This window comes from Myxocyprinus asiaticus, chromosome 46, assembly GCF_019703515.2.
Source record: "Myxocyprinus asiaticus isolate MX2 ecotype Aquarium Trade chromosome 46, UBuf_Myxa_2, whole genome shotgun sequence".
Lineage (NCBI taxonomy): Eukaryota > Metazoa > Chordata > Actinopteri > Cypriniformes > Catostomidae > Myxocyprinus > Myxocyprinus asiaticus.
The window spans coordinates 3797654-3815410 of record NC_059389.1 but is presented as its reverse complement, the minus strand read 5'-3'; the positions used below and the strand labels follow the sequence as shown (position 1 = coordinate 3815410).

The following is a 17757-nucleotide window of genomic DNA, read 5'->3' as shown; positions in this document are numbered from 1 at the left end:
TCTCAGTTTGAACTGCTTTTGGACTTATATATGTGGTTAAAATGAATCCATCCAGTCATTTTTTCTTTCTTCAAACAGGTAACTGTGAACGGTTCACCAAATTTGGATTTTGAGGGTTCAACAAACCGATTTGTTTTCCAAATTCTCGTGGTGGACAGCGATCGGAATTCGGACCTGCAGACTCTTACTGTTCTCCTGACGGATGTGGATGAACCTCCTTTGTTCTTGGATGACAGTATTAGAAATATATTTATAATTGTATTATAACTTGTTAAACAAATATGGGTTTCTTAATGATCTACTGTATGCTGAAACCGATATCTATAGAGACAATCGGTCAAGCGGCCACAGTAATAGGGGGATGCTGGTAATTTCCGTCTATAACTACTTTATACAAGCATTTAGATCAACTTGATCAATATTAGTAAGCCTATTAAATAATATGAGCAATAATCAATACCAGTACATTGTTTTCCCAGCTAACTTCATCTACATTGTGGAAAAATCCCCTCCGAGAGAAATCTATCGGCCTGTGGTTTATGACCCTGGAGAAAAAACACTCTCTGTATGATTCACTCAATATGCAATTCTGCATGATTTTATCTGGAATTAACCAATGCATGAGATAATGGATTATGTTTTTTTCTGATCAGTTTCATCTGATTTCTGCTGACCCCACATTCAGTATCGATAACACCAAAGGTTCTGTTTTCTCCACAAAACCTTTTGATTACCTTACAGACCCTAGGAGGTAAACCATGTGAATTATACGTCATTTTACTTACAAAAAATATGACCAATTTTAATACATTATTTAATAAAAAATATAAATAATTTAATATTTTATTTACTTAAATATTTACATATAAAATAAGACTTTATATTTAATTAAATAGGAAATATATAATAAATTATTATATATTTTCCCCTTTAGCTACAGCTTCAACATTTCTGTGCATGATGGAATCAACACAGCTCTGAAACCTCTCTTCATCGTGATAATAAACCTAAACGATGATAAACCCCATTTCTTGAAGTGCATAAGGGCCAGTGATTTCTAATGAACATTTAATCTTCATATTTCTGGTAACAGTGAAGTAAAAAATTGTTTCTGTTTTTTCAGCACTAAAACGTCCTTTACACTACCAGAGGAGTCGAGTCCCGGATATATCGTGGCTAACATCACTGCTGTAGTTCCAGAATTTTCTTTCTATGCTGGATTCATCTCCTACACCATCAGTACAAACAATTACCTGGGCATACAGCGTTGTACACGTTTGACATTTATTAGTTCAATTCTGTTTACTATTGACCTCATAACCTTAACATTTAAAGTTACAGGTTTTGTACTTAAGCTGGTTGGCTGTGAATCTTTTATTTGTATTTTTTATTTTCTCCCCTTTTTCTCCCCAATTTGGAATGCCCAATTCCCAATGCGCTCCAAGTCCTCGTGGTGGCGTAGTGACTCGCTTCAATCCGGGTGGCGGAGGACGAATCTCAGTTGCCTCCGCGTCTGAGACGGTCAATCCACGCATCTTATCACGTGGCTTGTTGAGCGCGTTACCGCGGATACATAGTGTGTGTGGACACTTCACGCTATTCTCCGCGGCATCCACGCACAACTCACCAGGCGCCTCACCGAGAGCGAACCACATTATAGTGACCACGAGGAGGTTACCCCATGTGACTCTACCCTCCCTAGCAACCGGGCCAATTTAGTTGCTTAGGAGACCTGACTGGAGTCACTCAGCAAGCCCTGGATTCGAACTCGTGACTCCAGGGGTGGTAGACAGCTGAGCTACCCAGGCCCGTCGAATTTTTTATTTTTTAAATTTTGTAATTTGTTTGACATTTCACCGCTTAAATACGGGACGATAGGTGTCCTGAATGGGACTGTCTTCATTTCAGCCAAAATAGTGTACAAATATAGCGGCAATATAGCATATCGCCGCTTAAATACAGGACAATAGGTGTCTCATACAGAACATCTGCATTTAGGCCAAAATAGTGAGCAAATACAGCAGAAAAATAGGGTTTAGCCACTTAAATACAGGACAATAGGCGTCCTGTACGGAGCTTCTTATTTTCAGCCAAAATAGCATACAAATATAGCGGAAAAATTGCGTTTAGCCGCTTAAATACGGGAAAATAGGCGTCTCTTATGGAACTTCTTTATTTCGTCCAAAAAAAAAAAAAAAAAAAAAAACATACAAATGTAGTGTAAAATAGTGTTTAGCCACTTAAATACGGGACAATAGGCGTCTCTTACGGAACTTCTTTATTTCGGCCAAAATAGCATACAAATAAAGTGGCAAAATAGTGTTTCACCGCTTAAATACGGGACAGTAGGCGTCTCTTACGGAACTTCTTTATTTCGGCCAAAATAGCATACAAATAAAGTGGCAAAATAGCGTTTCACCGTTTAAATACGGGACAGTAGGCGTATCTTACGGAACTTCTTTATTTCGGCCAAAATAGCATACAAATAAAGTGGCAAAATAGCGTTTCACCGTTTAAATACGGGACAGAAGGCGTCTCTTACGGAACTTCTTTATTTCGGCCAAAATAGCATACAAATAAAGTGGCAAAATAGCGTTTCACCGTTTAAATACGGGACAGAAGGCGTATCTTACGGAACTTCTTTATTTCGGCCAAAATAGCATACAAATAAAGTGGCAAAATAGCGTTTCACCGTTTAAATACGGGACAGTAGGCGTCTCTTACGGAACTTCTTTATTTCGGCCAAAATAGCATACAAATAAAGTGGCAAAATAGCGTTTCACCGTTTAAATACGGGACAGTAGGCGTCTCTTACGGAACTTCTTTATTTCGGCCAAAATAGCATACAAATAAAGTGGCAAAATAGCGTTTCACCGTTTAAATACGGGACAGTAGGCATCTCTTACGGAACTTCTTTATTTCGGCCAAAATAGCATACAAATAAAGTGGCAAAATAGCGTTTCACCGTTTAAATACGGGAAAATAGGCGTATCTTACGGAACTTCTTTATTTCGGCCAAAATAGCATACAAATAAAGTGGCAAAATAGCGTTTCACCGTTTAAATACGGGAAAATAGGCGTATCTTACGGAACTTCTTTATTTTGGCCAAAAAAGCATACAAACATAGTGGCAAAATAGTGTTCTGCCACTTAAATATGGAACAAAAGGTGTCCTGTATGGGACTTCTTCATTTTAGACAAAATAGCATAAGAACATGGTGGCAAAATAGTGTTTTGCTGCATAAATACCGGACAATAGGCGCCTTGTACAGAATGTCTTTAAATTGGGCAAAATACGGGATGTCCCGGCTAATACAGGACAGTTGGCTAACTTGTGTATGCATTTTAAGCTGAGATATGAGAAAATATTTTAACATTGAAAAAATAACTTTCAATCACTTCCTGGAAAATATATTCATCATTCATTCATACAATTCATGTATCTTAAAATGTGTTTAGATACAGGATTGGTCACTGTCACTAAAAGGATGGACAGAGACTCGTCACCTCTAAGGGAGAATCCTGCCATAACTGTGATTGTAACGGCTAACTTCTGTCCGCCTGGACCTCCGCTAACCAACAATATCAACCTCATTATCACCGTGACCGACATCAATGATCACGCCCCTGTCTGTACCCCAGATAACCAAAGGTAGACCTTCTGATGTTGCTAAACACTGCTCAGTGCTTTGAACTCTGGGGCTAATGACAAAACAAAGTTGCATTTGAGCTTTAAGGAATAGTTCACCCAAAAAAATGAAAATTCTGTCATTTGCTCACCAGCTATTGTATGGCTTAAAAAAACTTGTAATACTACACACGAGTCACACGGACTACATTTATGGTACAGAATTTTCATTTAACTTTGAGGTGCTATTAATGTTGTACATTTCAGTCTTGGTTATGAACAGAAGGGTGATGGCTGAGAATGAGGCGAAGGGGGCTCTAATTGCTACTGTGACTTGTACCGATAATGACGTGGAACCGCAATTCAAACAGCATGTGTTTACTGGACTCTCCTGTGTGGGCTGCAACCAGCTCTTCGCACTGATGTTCAATCAGATTATTGTAAGGTGTCGATTCTACTGAAACCAATGCATCTAATTGCATCTTTTTCAGCCATCTTGTTACCAGAAGTATTTTTCCCATTCATTTTTTCCTAAAATCCTTCATAACAGAGTTCTACGCCATGAACCAAACCAGCCAGCACTGAGGTGAATCACAACATTACAAACTTTGATATGAAGCAAAAAAGTATTTGAAAATAGTGTACAAATATAGTGGCAAAATAGCGTTTAGCCTCTTAAATATGTACAGAACGTCTACATTTAGGCCAAAATAGTGAGCAAATATAGCAGAAAAAATAGACACTTAAATACAGGACAATAGGCGTCCTGTACGGGAATTTTTCGGCCAAAAATACTGGACAAGATGCGTCTCATACGGAACTTCTTCATTTCTGCCAAATTGAGTACATAGCGGCAAAATAGTGTTTAGCCACTAAAATATGGGACAATATGAGAATCTTATGAAACTTCTCTATTTCAGCCAAAATAGTGTACAAATATAGCAGAAAATAGTGCTTAGCCACTTAAATATGGGATAATAGGTGTCTCTTACGAAACTTCTTTATTTCGGTCAAAATAGCGTGCAAATAAGGTGGCAAAATAGCGTTTCGCCGCTTAAATATGGGAAAATAGGCATCTCGAACGGAACTTCTTCATTTAAGCCAAAACAAATATAGTGGCAAAATAGCATTTTCCTGCTTAAATATGGGACAATAGGCATCCTGTACGGGACATCTTCATTTCAGCCAAAAATACGGGACAAGAGGTGTCTCATACGGAACTTCTTCATTACTGCCAAATTGAGTACATAGCGGCAAAATAGTGTTTAGCCGCTAAAATATGGGAAAATAGGTGTCTCGTACAGAACGTCAACACTTAGGGTGAAATAGTGAGCAAATATAGCAGAAAAAGTAGGGCTTAGCCACTTAAATACAGGACAATAGGGGTCCTGTACGGAACTTCTTCATTTTGGCCAAGATAGTGTACAAATATAGCAGAAAATAGTGCTTAGCTACTTAAATATGGGACAATAGGCGTCTCTTACGAAACTTCTTCATTTCGGTCAAAAATACAGGACAAGAGGCGTCTCATACGGAACTTCTTCATTTCGGCCAAATTGAGTACATAGCGGCAAAATAGTGTTTAGCCGCTAAAATATGGGACAATATGAGAATCTTATGAAACTTCTTTATTTCAGCCAAAATAGTGTACAAATATAGCAGAAAATAGTGCTTAGCCACTTAAATATGGGATAATAGGCATCCTGTATGGGACATCTTCATTTCAGCCAAAAAAAAAACATTCTTAAAATACGTTTAAATATAAAGTGGCAAAAGAGGGTTTGCCGCTTAAATCAGAAAATCAGACACAAAGACAAAGTACAAGACTGTGTACTTAACGTGTTTAATGAGGGAATGAACTACAATACCATGAAGCATTGCAAATGACCTTACGAATTAAAAAATAATGATTATAAGGTTAAAATAAATGTATTTAAAATTTGATATAATCAAATATGTAAGTAGTTTGAGAGTGTAGGGAGAGCAGCTTGGTTGCATCATTCACAGTGCATTATGGAAGTGGGCGGTCGCTGCAGAGCTCTTTTGGTGCACTTTGTTTGCTGCGATTCTCTGATTGGTGGATCTCTCGTTAGGGTTATGGGTAGTGTAGTTCTTCACCAGGAATTCCACTATTAAACACTTTTTTTCTATCTTTTAAGGCTTGTAAGTTATAATTAATAATCAATTGCCCTATGGAAAAAATGAACGGGATCTTTACTTCCAGAACCAGACCTGTTTCATTCATGTCAAGATCTCTCTTATCTTGCCCATATAGTTGAACGGAAGCTTGGACTTTGAAAACCCCAATAATCTCAACGGGAACAATGACTCCTAGGAAGTAAGAAAAAGTTTATGTTTTGCACGTTTGTACATTTATAATTTTAAATAATATTACAGGAATAGTTCAACCAAAAATGAAAATTCTGTTATATTTACAAAACCATTTGTTGCTATTTTTTCTATATATTTTTTTATACAACTACAATTCATAGTGATTGTAGCTGCCAAGCTCCAAAAAGCCATGTAACAGTCTTCTGAAGCCATGCAACAGTTTTATGCAAGTAACAGACCAAAATGTTGGTTGTTGTTCTGAGAAAAATTTCCCCTCCACTGCTGCTCCCAAATGTCGTTGTATATTCGAACTGGTACGTCGTGTTCTGTTACGTCACATGCAAGAATCAACAACAAACTTATCTCAGGTTTCATATCAAAACTTGATTACAAATGATATTTCAGAACTTTGCCAGAGGGAAGGTTATCAGTGAACAATGACTTAAATTTCAATTTTAACAGCTGTTGTGCTTCAGAAGATTACTTTTATGGTGTTTTTACTGATTTTGGTGCTTGACTGACCATGAGCTTCATTATACGAAAAAGAGCTACTTCAATATTCTTCGCTAAAAATAACAGCATTCGTGTTAAGCATAACATGAGGGTGAGTAAATACTGACAGAATTGTCATTTTTGGTTAACTATTCCTTAAACAACCTATATACATAAGTGGATGGTGTAAGTTTGCTCTGTCTGAACCTGAAAGGCGCTGTGATTGGATCAGTTAATGCCACAGACAGGGACCTGCCACCAACAACTCTCCTTTACTCCATAGTCTCCGGTGGAGGAACTGGAACACTGAGACAAATTTTCCACTTGGACCCCTTACTAGGTCACATCACCCTACTGACAAACCCAGACTACGAGGACACACAAACACACACGCTGGTCGTCAGAGCGATTGACGGGGATCCTGTCAGACCACGATCTGCTACTACTACGGTTAGCCATTTTATAAGTTACACACACATTATTGACCCTACAGAGGGACAAATAATCATGATTAAAGGGATAGTTCACCCACCATCATTTGCTAACCGTCAAGTCATTTCAAACCTGTGTGACTGAGGAGCACAAAAGAAGTCAAAAAAAGCATAATAAACGCACCACAAAAGTAGTCCATACGACTCTTGTGCTGCATTTAAAGTCTTTTGAAGCCATATGATAGCTTTGTGCGAGAAACAGCTCTCAAACACAGCTTTCAAATCTCATGAGCGCACACAAATATTTTAATGTACTAAGCTTGACGTCAGTGACACCAAATGACATTGGTTCTCATGTGTTTCGTAACTGAACGTCATTGAATTTGCAAAAGTGTAATGAGATTCACATCATTATTCACTGAAAATCTAAACGAGTTGCAGCACTCTTGACACTGAAGAAGTAGAAACTACACTCAAACTTCAAAATATCAATAACAATATAATCCTTACTGTCACTTTTACTTTATTAAAATAAGCTGTCATTTATCCCAACATAAGAGTCACTTTTCGCGCAAGTCTGCAACCATTTTAAATAGATCGATATAAACATTGAAACCACTTTTTTCCACAAATAACCACTAGATGGTGCCATAAACATGTGAACTAACATACCATAGGTTATTTGGCTCGTCAGCTTGAACAGAGAGTGAAACAGGAGCCATCAAATGTTGTGTATCATATTTGATACACACAGAGTTATAGGGTTAAAATCTTTCTTTCCCTCTTATCTGCTAAACATTTTATTGTTTTCTTCCACAGGTCACAATCAACATCACAGAAGCAAACGATGAGCCTCTGTTATGTTGGCCTAATAAGACGAATCTAGTAATGCCGACTGATCTGCGTGTTGGATCTAACGTTCAAGGTTTTACTCTCTACTGCACAGATAAAGACTCTCCGCCAACTTCATTCATCTACACAATCTTAGGTACGGCAGAATTACTTGTTTCAGATACATGATCAATGTTTTGAACAGTGAACAATCTCAAAGTTGAGTATAGATCTACATGGAGGTTTTAGGACTGCAGTGAACTGCTTAAAATGATCATCATAATAATAATAAAAAAAACATTGGATTTTAACATTTTGGTTTCAAAATATTGAGGTCATGCCTGTAAGAGACCTCCTCCTCCATTACTGTAAAATAATAATTTAAATTGTAAAGTGTTTATACATCAAAAATTATAAATATAAATAATTCATATATATATATATATATATATATATATATATATATATATATATATATATATATATATATATATAAATTGATTATTTATATTTATCATTTTTGACATATAAACACTTTCAAGTTTAAATTAATGTAAAAAAAAAAAAATCCATTTAAAAAAGTTAAATGTCACAAGGCAAAAAATTGTTAATGGTGCTAAAATTAGACTTCATAAATAAATAAATAAATACACTATTTTTGATTTTGGCGTGAAATGTGATCCGCCTTTTATTTTTCTAAACATCTCCCAGGATCAACCAATGTGAACAACCACTTTGGCTTTTCGCCGAACGCTGGCTCCAATGTAACACGGCTAATACTGAGGGAGCCTTTCGATTACGGTAACGGGTTGGACAGACTGTGGAGATACAGTCTTACTGTGCTCATCTCTGATGCTAACCTCAGGACAGACAGATGAGATGCCAGAGCTCCTGTCCAGACTGGAACCATCGTAATCAACGTCCGCGTGGTGGACCCCGACCTTACTACAGTCCTGACCACAACTACTGTAAGTGTGAGAGTATGAGGAACGTTTCATGTCTTTAAAATTAAAATTCAGTCATTGTTTACTCATCCCTGTGTTGTTATAACACTATATGACTTTCTTTCTTTTTCTGAACACAAAGGGAGAAATTGCTCAGTGATGTCATACAATGGCAGTTTATGGTGATCACCTCTTCAAGCTTCAAAAGAACACAAAAGTATAATTCAGAAGTCTAATAAATTATTCCATGAGACTCATGATTGTTATGAAAGTATACGATAAGATTTGGTGAGAAACAAACTGAAATCTAATGTATTATTTAGTGAAAATATTCACTGACCGTTGATCTCCTGTGTGTGTTCACGATAGGGCACGAGACTCGTTTTGTTTATCTAAAAACAGGTCCTCCACAGCGACAGTGACAACAGAACACAACACAGCTGCACACAAAACATAGAACAGAACTTATTAAACATGTCTGAGAACTTTGTAGTCGAAGAATTGATGCATTTCTATGCCCAGCCTTATTTTGTTGAACGGAGTATTCAAATATCAAACATAAAAACATGAGAAGGCTACAGGCAGCCACAGTCTCACCGTGTCCAAACCTGACAGCAAACGACATGAGATAAAAGGTATATTTTCTATAGTGAGTTTTTATCCTAACCAGCAGTGACGAGCGATGTACATTCTATCGATCGCTTGTTTTCTATTTTCGGCATCGTGCGTGTAACTCCGTCCGCTGTGAACTGGCACTGGTCCAAAAACGTAAAAAAAAATAAGGCTGGGCATAGAAATGCATCAATTCTTCGACTACAAACTCTTCAGACATTTTTAGTAAGTTCTGTTCTCTGTTTTGTGTGCAGTTGTGTTGTGTTCTGTTGTCACTATCACTGTGGAGGACCTGTTTTTAAGGTGCTTTTACACTTGGTTCAGTTGCTTGGACCGAACCCAAGTTCGTTTCCTCCCCCTCCCACTGCCCCTGCTGGTCTTTGTTCACATCATGTTATATGGGTCTGAACCATGGTCCGATTACGTCATCAACGTGAGTACAAGCGGCAGCTGTTTACCACTGTTACTAGGCAACAACTCAAGAAGACGTCACTGAGTTAAGTGAAGTATTAAAGTTTGTCTCTTTGGATTTACCACAGAACTTGCCATGCACAAAAGAACACTTGTGTCTGTCTGCCGTGGATGCTTTGAATGTGCAATGATGTGATAAATATTAACGTTTGTCTGCCACGAGGCCGTGGATGCGTTGCTAGAGATGTGAAGAATGTGAGCTGCTCTCTGAAAGGGATTTATTTGGACACAAGCAGGTATGAGAAATGCATTATACCACAATTCTTGCAATAGCGAGCTGCAAAGACACGCATTATACGTCATCTCAAATGGTTCACTTCCGCGATTTTGTATGACAGTGTTCATATCAGCAGCGAACCGTTCCCCAGACCACTTTTTCAGGCAGACCCGGGTGTGGTTCGTGGGTGCGCACCCGAGTTCAGAAAACAGGGTTCATATTATCCAAACAAACCAAATTTTGACATCATTCGACCCCGAGTTTTCACTTGAACGCCCCAATGTCGCAAGGGTGCTGCGTGAACTGTTGCTCTCGTACCTTATCATGAACGTGCACAGGAGATCAACGGGTGTGAATATTTTCACTAAATAATACATTAGATTTCAGTTTGTTTCTCACCAAATCTTATCGTATACTTTCATAACAATCATGAGTCTCATGGAATAATTTATTAGACTTCTGAATTATACTTTTGTGTTCTTTTGAAGCTTGAAGAGGTGGTCACCATAAACTGCCATTGTATGACATCACTGAGCACAACATTTTTTCACAATTTCTCTCTTTGTCTTAAGAAAATAAAGAAAGTCATATAGGGTTATAACAACACAGAGGTGAGTAAACAATGACTGAAATTTAATTTTTAGGTAAACTAATCCTTTAACAAAAGGAGATGTTGAGCAGAAAGTAGCCTCAGTTACCTTTCACTTTTATTGCAGTTTATTTATTTATTTATTTATTTTTTTTGTACGATGAAATATATGGTGACTGAGGCTATGATTCAGCCAAACATTTCCTTTTGTATTCCACTGAAGAAAGAAAGTCAAATGGGTTTGGAACAACATACTGTACTTGAGAACATAAATGAGAACTTTTATGCACTGAAATTAATAAAATACAAAAACATCAGAATTATGTATGTTTTAATCTGATAAATTTGTGTTCTTGAATGTTCTCTGTGGTAATATTTCACAATTGCAACAGGAAACCTTACTGATTCAAATCTTGCTCAAACATGTACATTTTAATCTTGCTGAGAGTGTATTTGCAAAATTACAAGAATTTTTTTTAATCTTGATATCAATCATAAGTGACCTGGATGTCACTGATAAAACACTGAGCAGATTTTATCCCATTAAAACCCTTAAACAGCTCATTATTTCAGTCATTAGAAGTGTTTGATAAGGCAAATGTGACGCTCCTGTTCTACCTGCTCCGTACGGGACTCGAACCCACGTCTCCGGAAACAGCCTCTAGCGTCAGTCGCTAGTGCACCTCTTGAGGTCAGGAGAGTGAGGTTTATATACATTGCACAGCTATCTATCAGCTGGCTACCGTTACACTCACCCCCCTAAACCTCACTCCCATCCTGGTCACGGCACCATTGTGACACTCTTGTCCTACCTGCTCCGTACGTGACTCAAACTGGCATCTCTGGCATGGGAGGCGGGTGCGCTAACAAGGAAGCTAAAGGATACAGCCTCTAGCGTCAGTCGCTAGTGCACCTCTTGAGGTCAGGAGAGTGAGGTTTACACATTGCATAGCTATCTATCAGCTGGCTACCATTATACAAGCATCAATAACTATTGCTCATCCTTAAAGTTAGAGATTTGAATTAACTCTAAACCACTTATATATATATATATATATATATATATATATATATATATATATATATATATATATATATATATATATATATATATATATATATATATATATATATATATATATATATATATATATAGAACTGGATCGCTGATGCAACAGTAAACTGCCAGCAGGAGGTGACATCACCGGAAGTGTTTGAGGTGCCATCTTGGTATGCCCAAACTGCCATAGAGCATCAATGACTGACAGGCGAAAACACCCATTTCACTGTCTCTGACCTGCGGATACGACAGTTGCATTTCGCCCTCTAGTGACAATCATGTGTAATGTTTAATTAGTTTGTTATGGATAATATTCATTACGAGGGAGAAGATATACGCCGATCGTGATGTCAGAGCATTCACCTGCCCCGGTGTTCAGTCTATCAGTGCAGCACAACAATCACCAAAGGAAGCAGCAAAACTGTCCATAAGTTGTAATGGAAGTATGAAAAACTGTAATATCTACTTGTTTAAAGTGACAATACGTCCTTACCCCCAAAAGGGACTTTAAAAAAGTCAGACTGAGATTTCTAAATCGCCTTAAATGGCCAGGATTTGCTTGTTTCACATTGAAGTGCTCTCTGTAGTCATACATGGATACATGGGGTGGGCTATTTGACTTAGGCAAGTAAGCAACCATCCAGACCACCCTAGCAACCCCATAGCAATGCATTAAACACCACTCAGAACACAATAGCAACCACCTTGCAATGCCTTAACTACTAAAAAAAACTTTGTTTTTAAAAAACTTTATTCAACATTTTCCCTTTACAGCCAAGAATCACTTACATCAGCATTGAGAGGAACACATTTGATGTAGCTGACTGGTACATGTGGTTCATTGTTGCTTTGTGTGCACTCCTTGTACTTGGCTTGCTGGGATACCTGCTGTACAGATGCTGTAGATACCTGTCCACCAAAGACTGCAGCTGCTGTGAGCCCAGACACATTCATGATGAGGACCAGCTGTGAGTGCAATATCAAAATTCTTTGCCATGATTCAAAATATCTGTATTTTCTTGCATTTTGTCAGTTCTAATGGCAGAAATTAACTTTTCCATTTAGGAAAAAATAAAATTCCCTTTAGTGTTTTGTCAGGGTAATTTTTTCTTACCATACAAAAATAAACTGTGCTTTGTGCATTTATTTAAATATATCAGTTTAATCAATCCTTTAAAATAAATTTCATATGCTGTTTCTCATGCATTTGAATCAACACCAACTAATTTTATAACATAACATGTACAACTAGGTCCAGAATAAAATTGTACTGACAGATGTTACAAATATGAAAATAGAGAAATTCATTATGGCGGCGTTTTGCGTCCTTAAAGGATTAGTTCACCCAAAAATGAAAATTCAGTCATTGTTTACTCACCCCTGTGTTGTTATAACCCTATACGACTTTCTTTCTTTTTCTGAACACAAAGGGAGAAATTGCTCAGTGATGTCATACAATGGCAGTTTATGGTGACCACCTCTTCAAGCTTCAAAAGAACACAAAAGTATAATTCAGAAGTCTTATCCATGAGACTCATGATTGTTATGAAAGCATACGATAAGATTTGATGAGAAACAAACTGAAATCTAATGTATTATTTAGTGAAAATGTTCACTGACCGTTGATCTCCTGTGCGCGTTCACGATAGGGCACGAGAGCAGTTCACGCAGCACCCTCGTGACATTGGGGTGTTCAAATGAAAACTCGTTTTGTTTATCTAAAAACAGGTCCTCCACAGCGATAGTGACAACAGAACACAACACAGCTGCACACAAAACAGAGAACAGAACTTACTAAACATGTCTGAAGAGTTTGTAGTCCAAGAATTGATGCATTTCTATGCCCAGCCTTATTTTTTTAAACTGAGTATTCGGAAATCAAACAGAAACATAGAGGAGGCTACAGTCACACCGTGTCCAAACCTGACGGCAAACGACATGAGATAAAAGGTATATTTTCTATAGTGAGTTTTTATCCTAACCAGCAGTGACGAGTGATGGTACATTCTATCGATCGCTTGTTTTCTATTTTCGGCATCACGCAGATAACTCTGTCCGCTGTGAATTGGCACCGGTCCAAAAACTTTAAAAAAATTAAGGCTGGGCATAGAAATGCATCAATTCTTCGACCACAAACTCTTCAGACATGTTTAGTCAGTTCTGTACTCTGTTTTGTGTGCAGCTGTGTTGTGTTCTGTTGTCACTGTTTTTAGATAAACAAACAAGTTTTCTCTTGAACGCTCCAATGTCGCGAGGGTGCTGCGTGAACTGCTGCTCTCGTGTCCTATCATGAACGCACACAGGAGATCATTGGTAAGTGAACATTTTCACTAAATAATACATTAGATTTCAGTTTGTTTCTCACCAAATCTTATCATATACTTTCATAACAATCATGAGTCTCATGGAATAATTTATTAGACTTCTGAATTATACTTTTGTGTTCTTTTGAAGCTTGAAGAGGTGGTCACCATAAACTGCCATTGTATGACATCACTGAGCAATTTCTCCCTTTGTGTTAAGAAAAAGAAAGAAAGTCGTATAGGGTTATAACAACACAGGGGTGAGTAAACAATGACTGAATTTTAATTTTTGGGTGAACTATCCCATTTAATATTATATTTGTGGGCATTTTTTGACACTTTTGAGAGCGAAATCAGATTAATTTGTTTTCTTCCTTTTAAACTTGCAGCATTCAAGATAAAGGTAGGAATGAACAGATTATAATTAATTAATACTAAGCTATTAAGTTGATAAGTCCATCTTATTTGAAATGTAAAGTTTGTTTACTTTCATTTCTTTGTGCTTAACAGCTCCACCAAAGAAGGAAATATTACTGGTAAGATGTTTACAGTGTTTACAAACTCATATGATCATAAAAATATTATACGAAATTTAAGAGCTATGATGGAGGGTCTGTTTCTCACGTAGATCTTTCAAATGGCTTCAGAAGATTTGGAATATAGTGCAAAAATTGTATTGGCTACTTTTATGGTGCCTTTTTTGTCATTTTTGGAGCATGACAGTCCTTATTCATGTTTTATATATATATATATATATATATATATATATATATATATATATATATATATATATATACACATATGCATATCAGTATATGCTTTATTGTATGGAAAAGAACAGCTTAAAAACAATCCTCAAAAAATTCCTCATTTTGTGTTCCACAGAAGAAATAATGTCATGTGGGTTTGGAATCACATTCATATCTCTTGTCATATGTGAATGTTAAATGAAGCAATAAAAAAGTCAGCAACAGTAGTTCCTTTCCCACAGGAAATGACCCAAATTAACACAGTGTTTGATGGAGAGGAAGTTGATCCAGGTAAGACATTTTACAAATAACAAGGCTATTAGGCATAGTTAGTTATATCTATTGAATATATGTAATATAATACTGAAATATTCAACTTCATAGTCAACATTTCCAAGCATTAGCATGCACCTTTTCTCAGTGACAAAAAGGGTTTACGAGTACAACAGCAAATCTGGCGCCCGGCGATGGAAGGATGCCATTATTGTGTCCAAGCCCGTGCTCAACCAACCAGAGAGCAGCACACTGGTCATCTCAAGGAGGCCAGCCAATCCTGAGGCTCCCGCAAACTCTGAGCAGCCACTGGTCAGGGAGAGAGGCGAGACAGCCGGCTCTGGCCAATCACAGAGAAGAATGAAGTGCCTGTCAAGCATGAGCACGAGTAATGAGAGTGTATCGCTCAAAGACAAAAAGCAGTTTCACAAGACTAAATCTAGTGACATGTCTGAGGTCTAAGACTAAAAATAGCTCTAAACTATCAGTCTAAACAACTAATCTAAGACATTTTAAAGACATTTAGAATTCAGCTGGTCATGTGATCTCAACATGGCGGCCACCATGAGGGGCGACCGTACATACAGTATGTACAGTAAAACAGCTTTTTCTAGACCACTCATGACTGGAGTCTTCATCTCATGTGAGTGTAAATAATTTTAAACAGATCTGGCCAAAGTACCTGGTGAAAAAAGAAAAATAACTTGACTTGAAAATCATGTTATGACAATAATAGCCAGTAGATGGCGACAGTGTTCTATGCAGCTACCTACTGTGTAGTAATTTTACATTTTACCACAAGTTATGGATTTGGATTTATATTTAGACAATATCAAACTATTATTTGTCAAAGTTTAGCATTTTTGTTGTTGTTTATTACTGTTTTGAAGTGTCACTTTTTGTAATAATGTCAAATAATGCTTACGGTCAAACCTGACCTGGTGTTACAAAGCTGTTTTTTAGTCTTTCCCATTCATTTCCTATGGTTAGTCAATTTTGACCATGAACAGTAAAGGTGTCCCTTTTTTTTTTACGACCACTTAGACTTATCGAATCAAGTCTATTTTGTGTGTGTGTTCAGGTGGCATGTTGATGAAAAGTCACCAAGTACTGGTTAGATAAGGGACACTATTTTTATTACATCAGAAAAAGTGATTTCGGTCAAATATGACCGAAATGTATACAGTAGGAAGGTTAAAGCATACATGTGAGACCGAAGGCTGCATTGTCACAATTTTTGTGGCTCTGCTGCCATTTGTCTTACGTTACTCTCATAACCAAGCCCATCCTTTTGTTTCCCATAAGTTTAAGATTTTATTCTGCATTTTTGTCATTATATTAACTCCCTTGTCATTCCAAACCATGACGTTGCTAAGCAGAATGTATGAGCTACTATTTTTCTGGGTGACATATTTCTTTAAAGAATTTCCAAAACACATTCAGTGAGTTAGAATGCCAATGATAGAACAATTTCTACTGATTCTCTCTGATCTGAGGTGAAGAACCCATCACTGTTTAGTGTCTATGATAATGCTGCATTCATTATGACAGATGTGTGACACAACATCACAAACTGTAGAAAGAGAGAGGCTGAATGTGACCTTATACTTTTATATAACCATAATCCAATTGTTCCCATAAAGTCAAGCACTCATACCCCAACCTGTCCAAAGTGAAATTCACATTTAAAAATATCAACATAATCAGCTCAAAATGCCGACATTTGCTGTCAAAACTGGATTAACCAGCAACCTGCTTAGTCTAATTACGTCAGAGATGTTTGTTGTTGTTATTATTTTGGGAATAAATTATTATAAAGAGTAACTGCACTATTTTAGCTCCCTTACAAAAAGTGCTGTGGTGGTACCATGGTACAGTGGTGGTATCAGATGGTATTACCATGGTACTGGATGATTACCATCTTCATATACCATGGTATTTACATGTTACTCAAAGAATAATGTCCAACACAAAAAAAGGTATTTTGATATTTAACATTGTACTGTACTTACCATAAACATATTCCATGGTATTTACATGGTAATAGCATGGTACCTTGATATTTACCATGGTATTGTATTATTACCATATCCATTTTACAGTATATGGTATTTACAAGGTACTCCAACGTAGGCCTTACCACGGTAGATTGATGTTTACCATAGTACTGTGTTTTAGAGGTAGACCGATATATCGGTTTTACCGATTAATCGGTGCCGATAATTGCTTTTTGGAACTATCGTTATCGGCAAAAATCTGACGATAGTTGCTGATGGATTTTTATTCATTTTGTCATTTCAAAATAAGAGTCCCGGGTGTGTTGTGTGCTTTTTTATACTTAAAAGTCCCACGTTATGCACCAAATCATTTTTTCCTGGTCATTATTGGGATTTTGGTTCTGCATCTGAGACTTTATTCATTTTGGACTCTTTGTCTTTGCCCGCCATAGTAAAAATAAAATAATAAAAAATGTTTTTGACATTCTACAAACTGATTTTAAAAACTATCAGCCGATTAATCTGTTATCGGCTTTCCCCACCACCGTAGTTATCGGTATCTGCTAAATCCACTATCGGTTGACCTCTAGTATGTTTACCATATTCATATACCATGGTATATACAATCCAAGGTAGTTCAAATAATAGTGCCCAAAAACATGGTAATAGCATGGTACTTTGATATATATACCATGGCGCAATGTGATTATCACATTCATATACTATGGTAGGCAATTTACATGTTACTACAAGATTACCATATTCATATTCTATGGTATTTACTTGGTGCTCCAAGACACTTCAAAGAATACCATGATATAAACATAGT

General features: G+C 37.0%; 1 protein-coding gene across 1 annotated transcript; it reads left to right on the top strand.

Annotated features, from left to right (window-relative positions):
* The first annotated feature begins 12437 nt into the window (after positions 1-12437).
* Positions 12438-15393, top strand: LOC127435803 (cadherin-related family member 3-like). Its single transcript, XM_051689515.1, has 5 exons — positions 12438-12574; positions 14299-14312; positions 14420-14445; positions 14901-14949; positions 15080-15393. The coding sequence occupies exons 1-5, from the start codon at positions 12438-12440 to the stop codon at positions 15391-15393; spliced, it is 540 nt and encodes a 179-aa protein (XP_051545475.1).
* Positions 15394-17757: the final 2364 nt, after the last annotated feature.

Excerpts from the sequence above, each read along its gene's own strand:
- LOC127435803 (XM_051689515.1), top strand. The coding sequence starts at position 12,438 with ATGTGGTTCATTGTTGCTTTGTGTGCACTCCTTGTACTTGGCTTGCTG. Across the intron at positions 14,446-14,900 it reads CAAAGAAGGAAATATTACTG|GAAATGACCCAAATTAACAC; the intron begins GTAAGATGTTTA and ends CCTTTCCCACAG. Across the intron at positions 14,950-15,079 it reads TGGAGAGGAAGTTGATCCAG|TGACAAAAAGGGTTTACGAG; the intron begins GTAAGACATTTT and ends ACCTTTTCTCAG.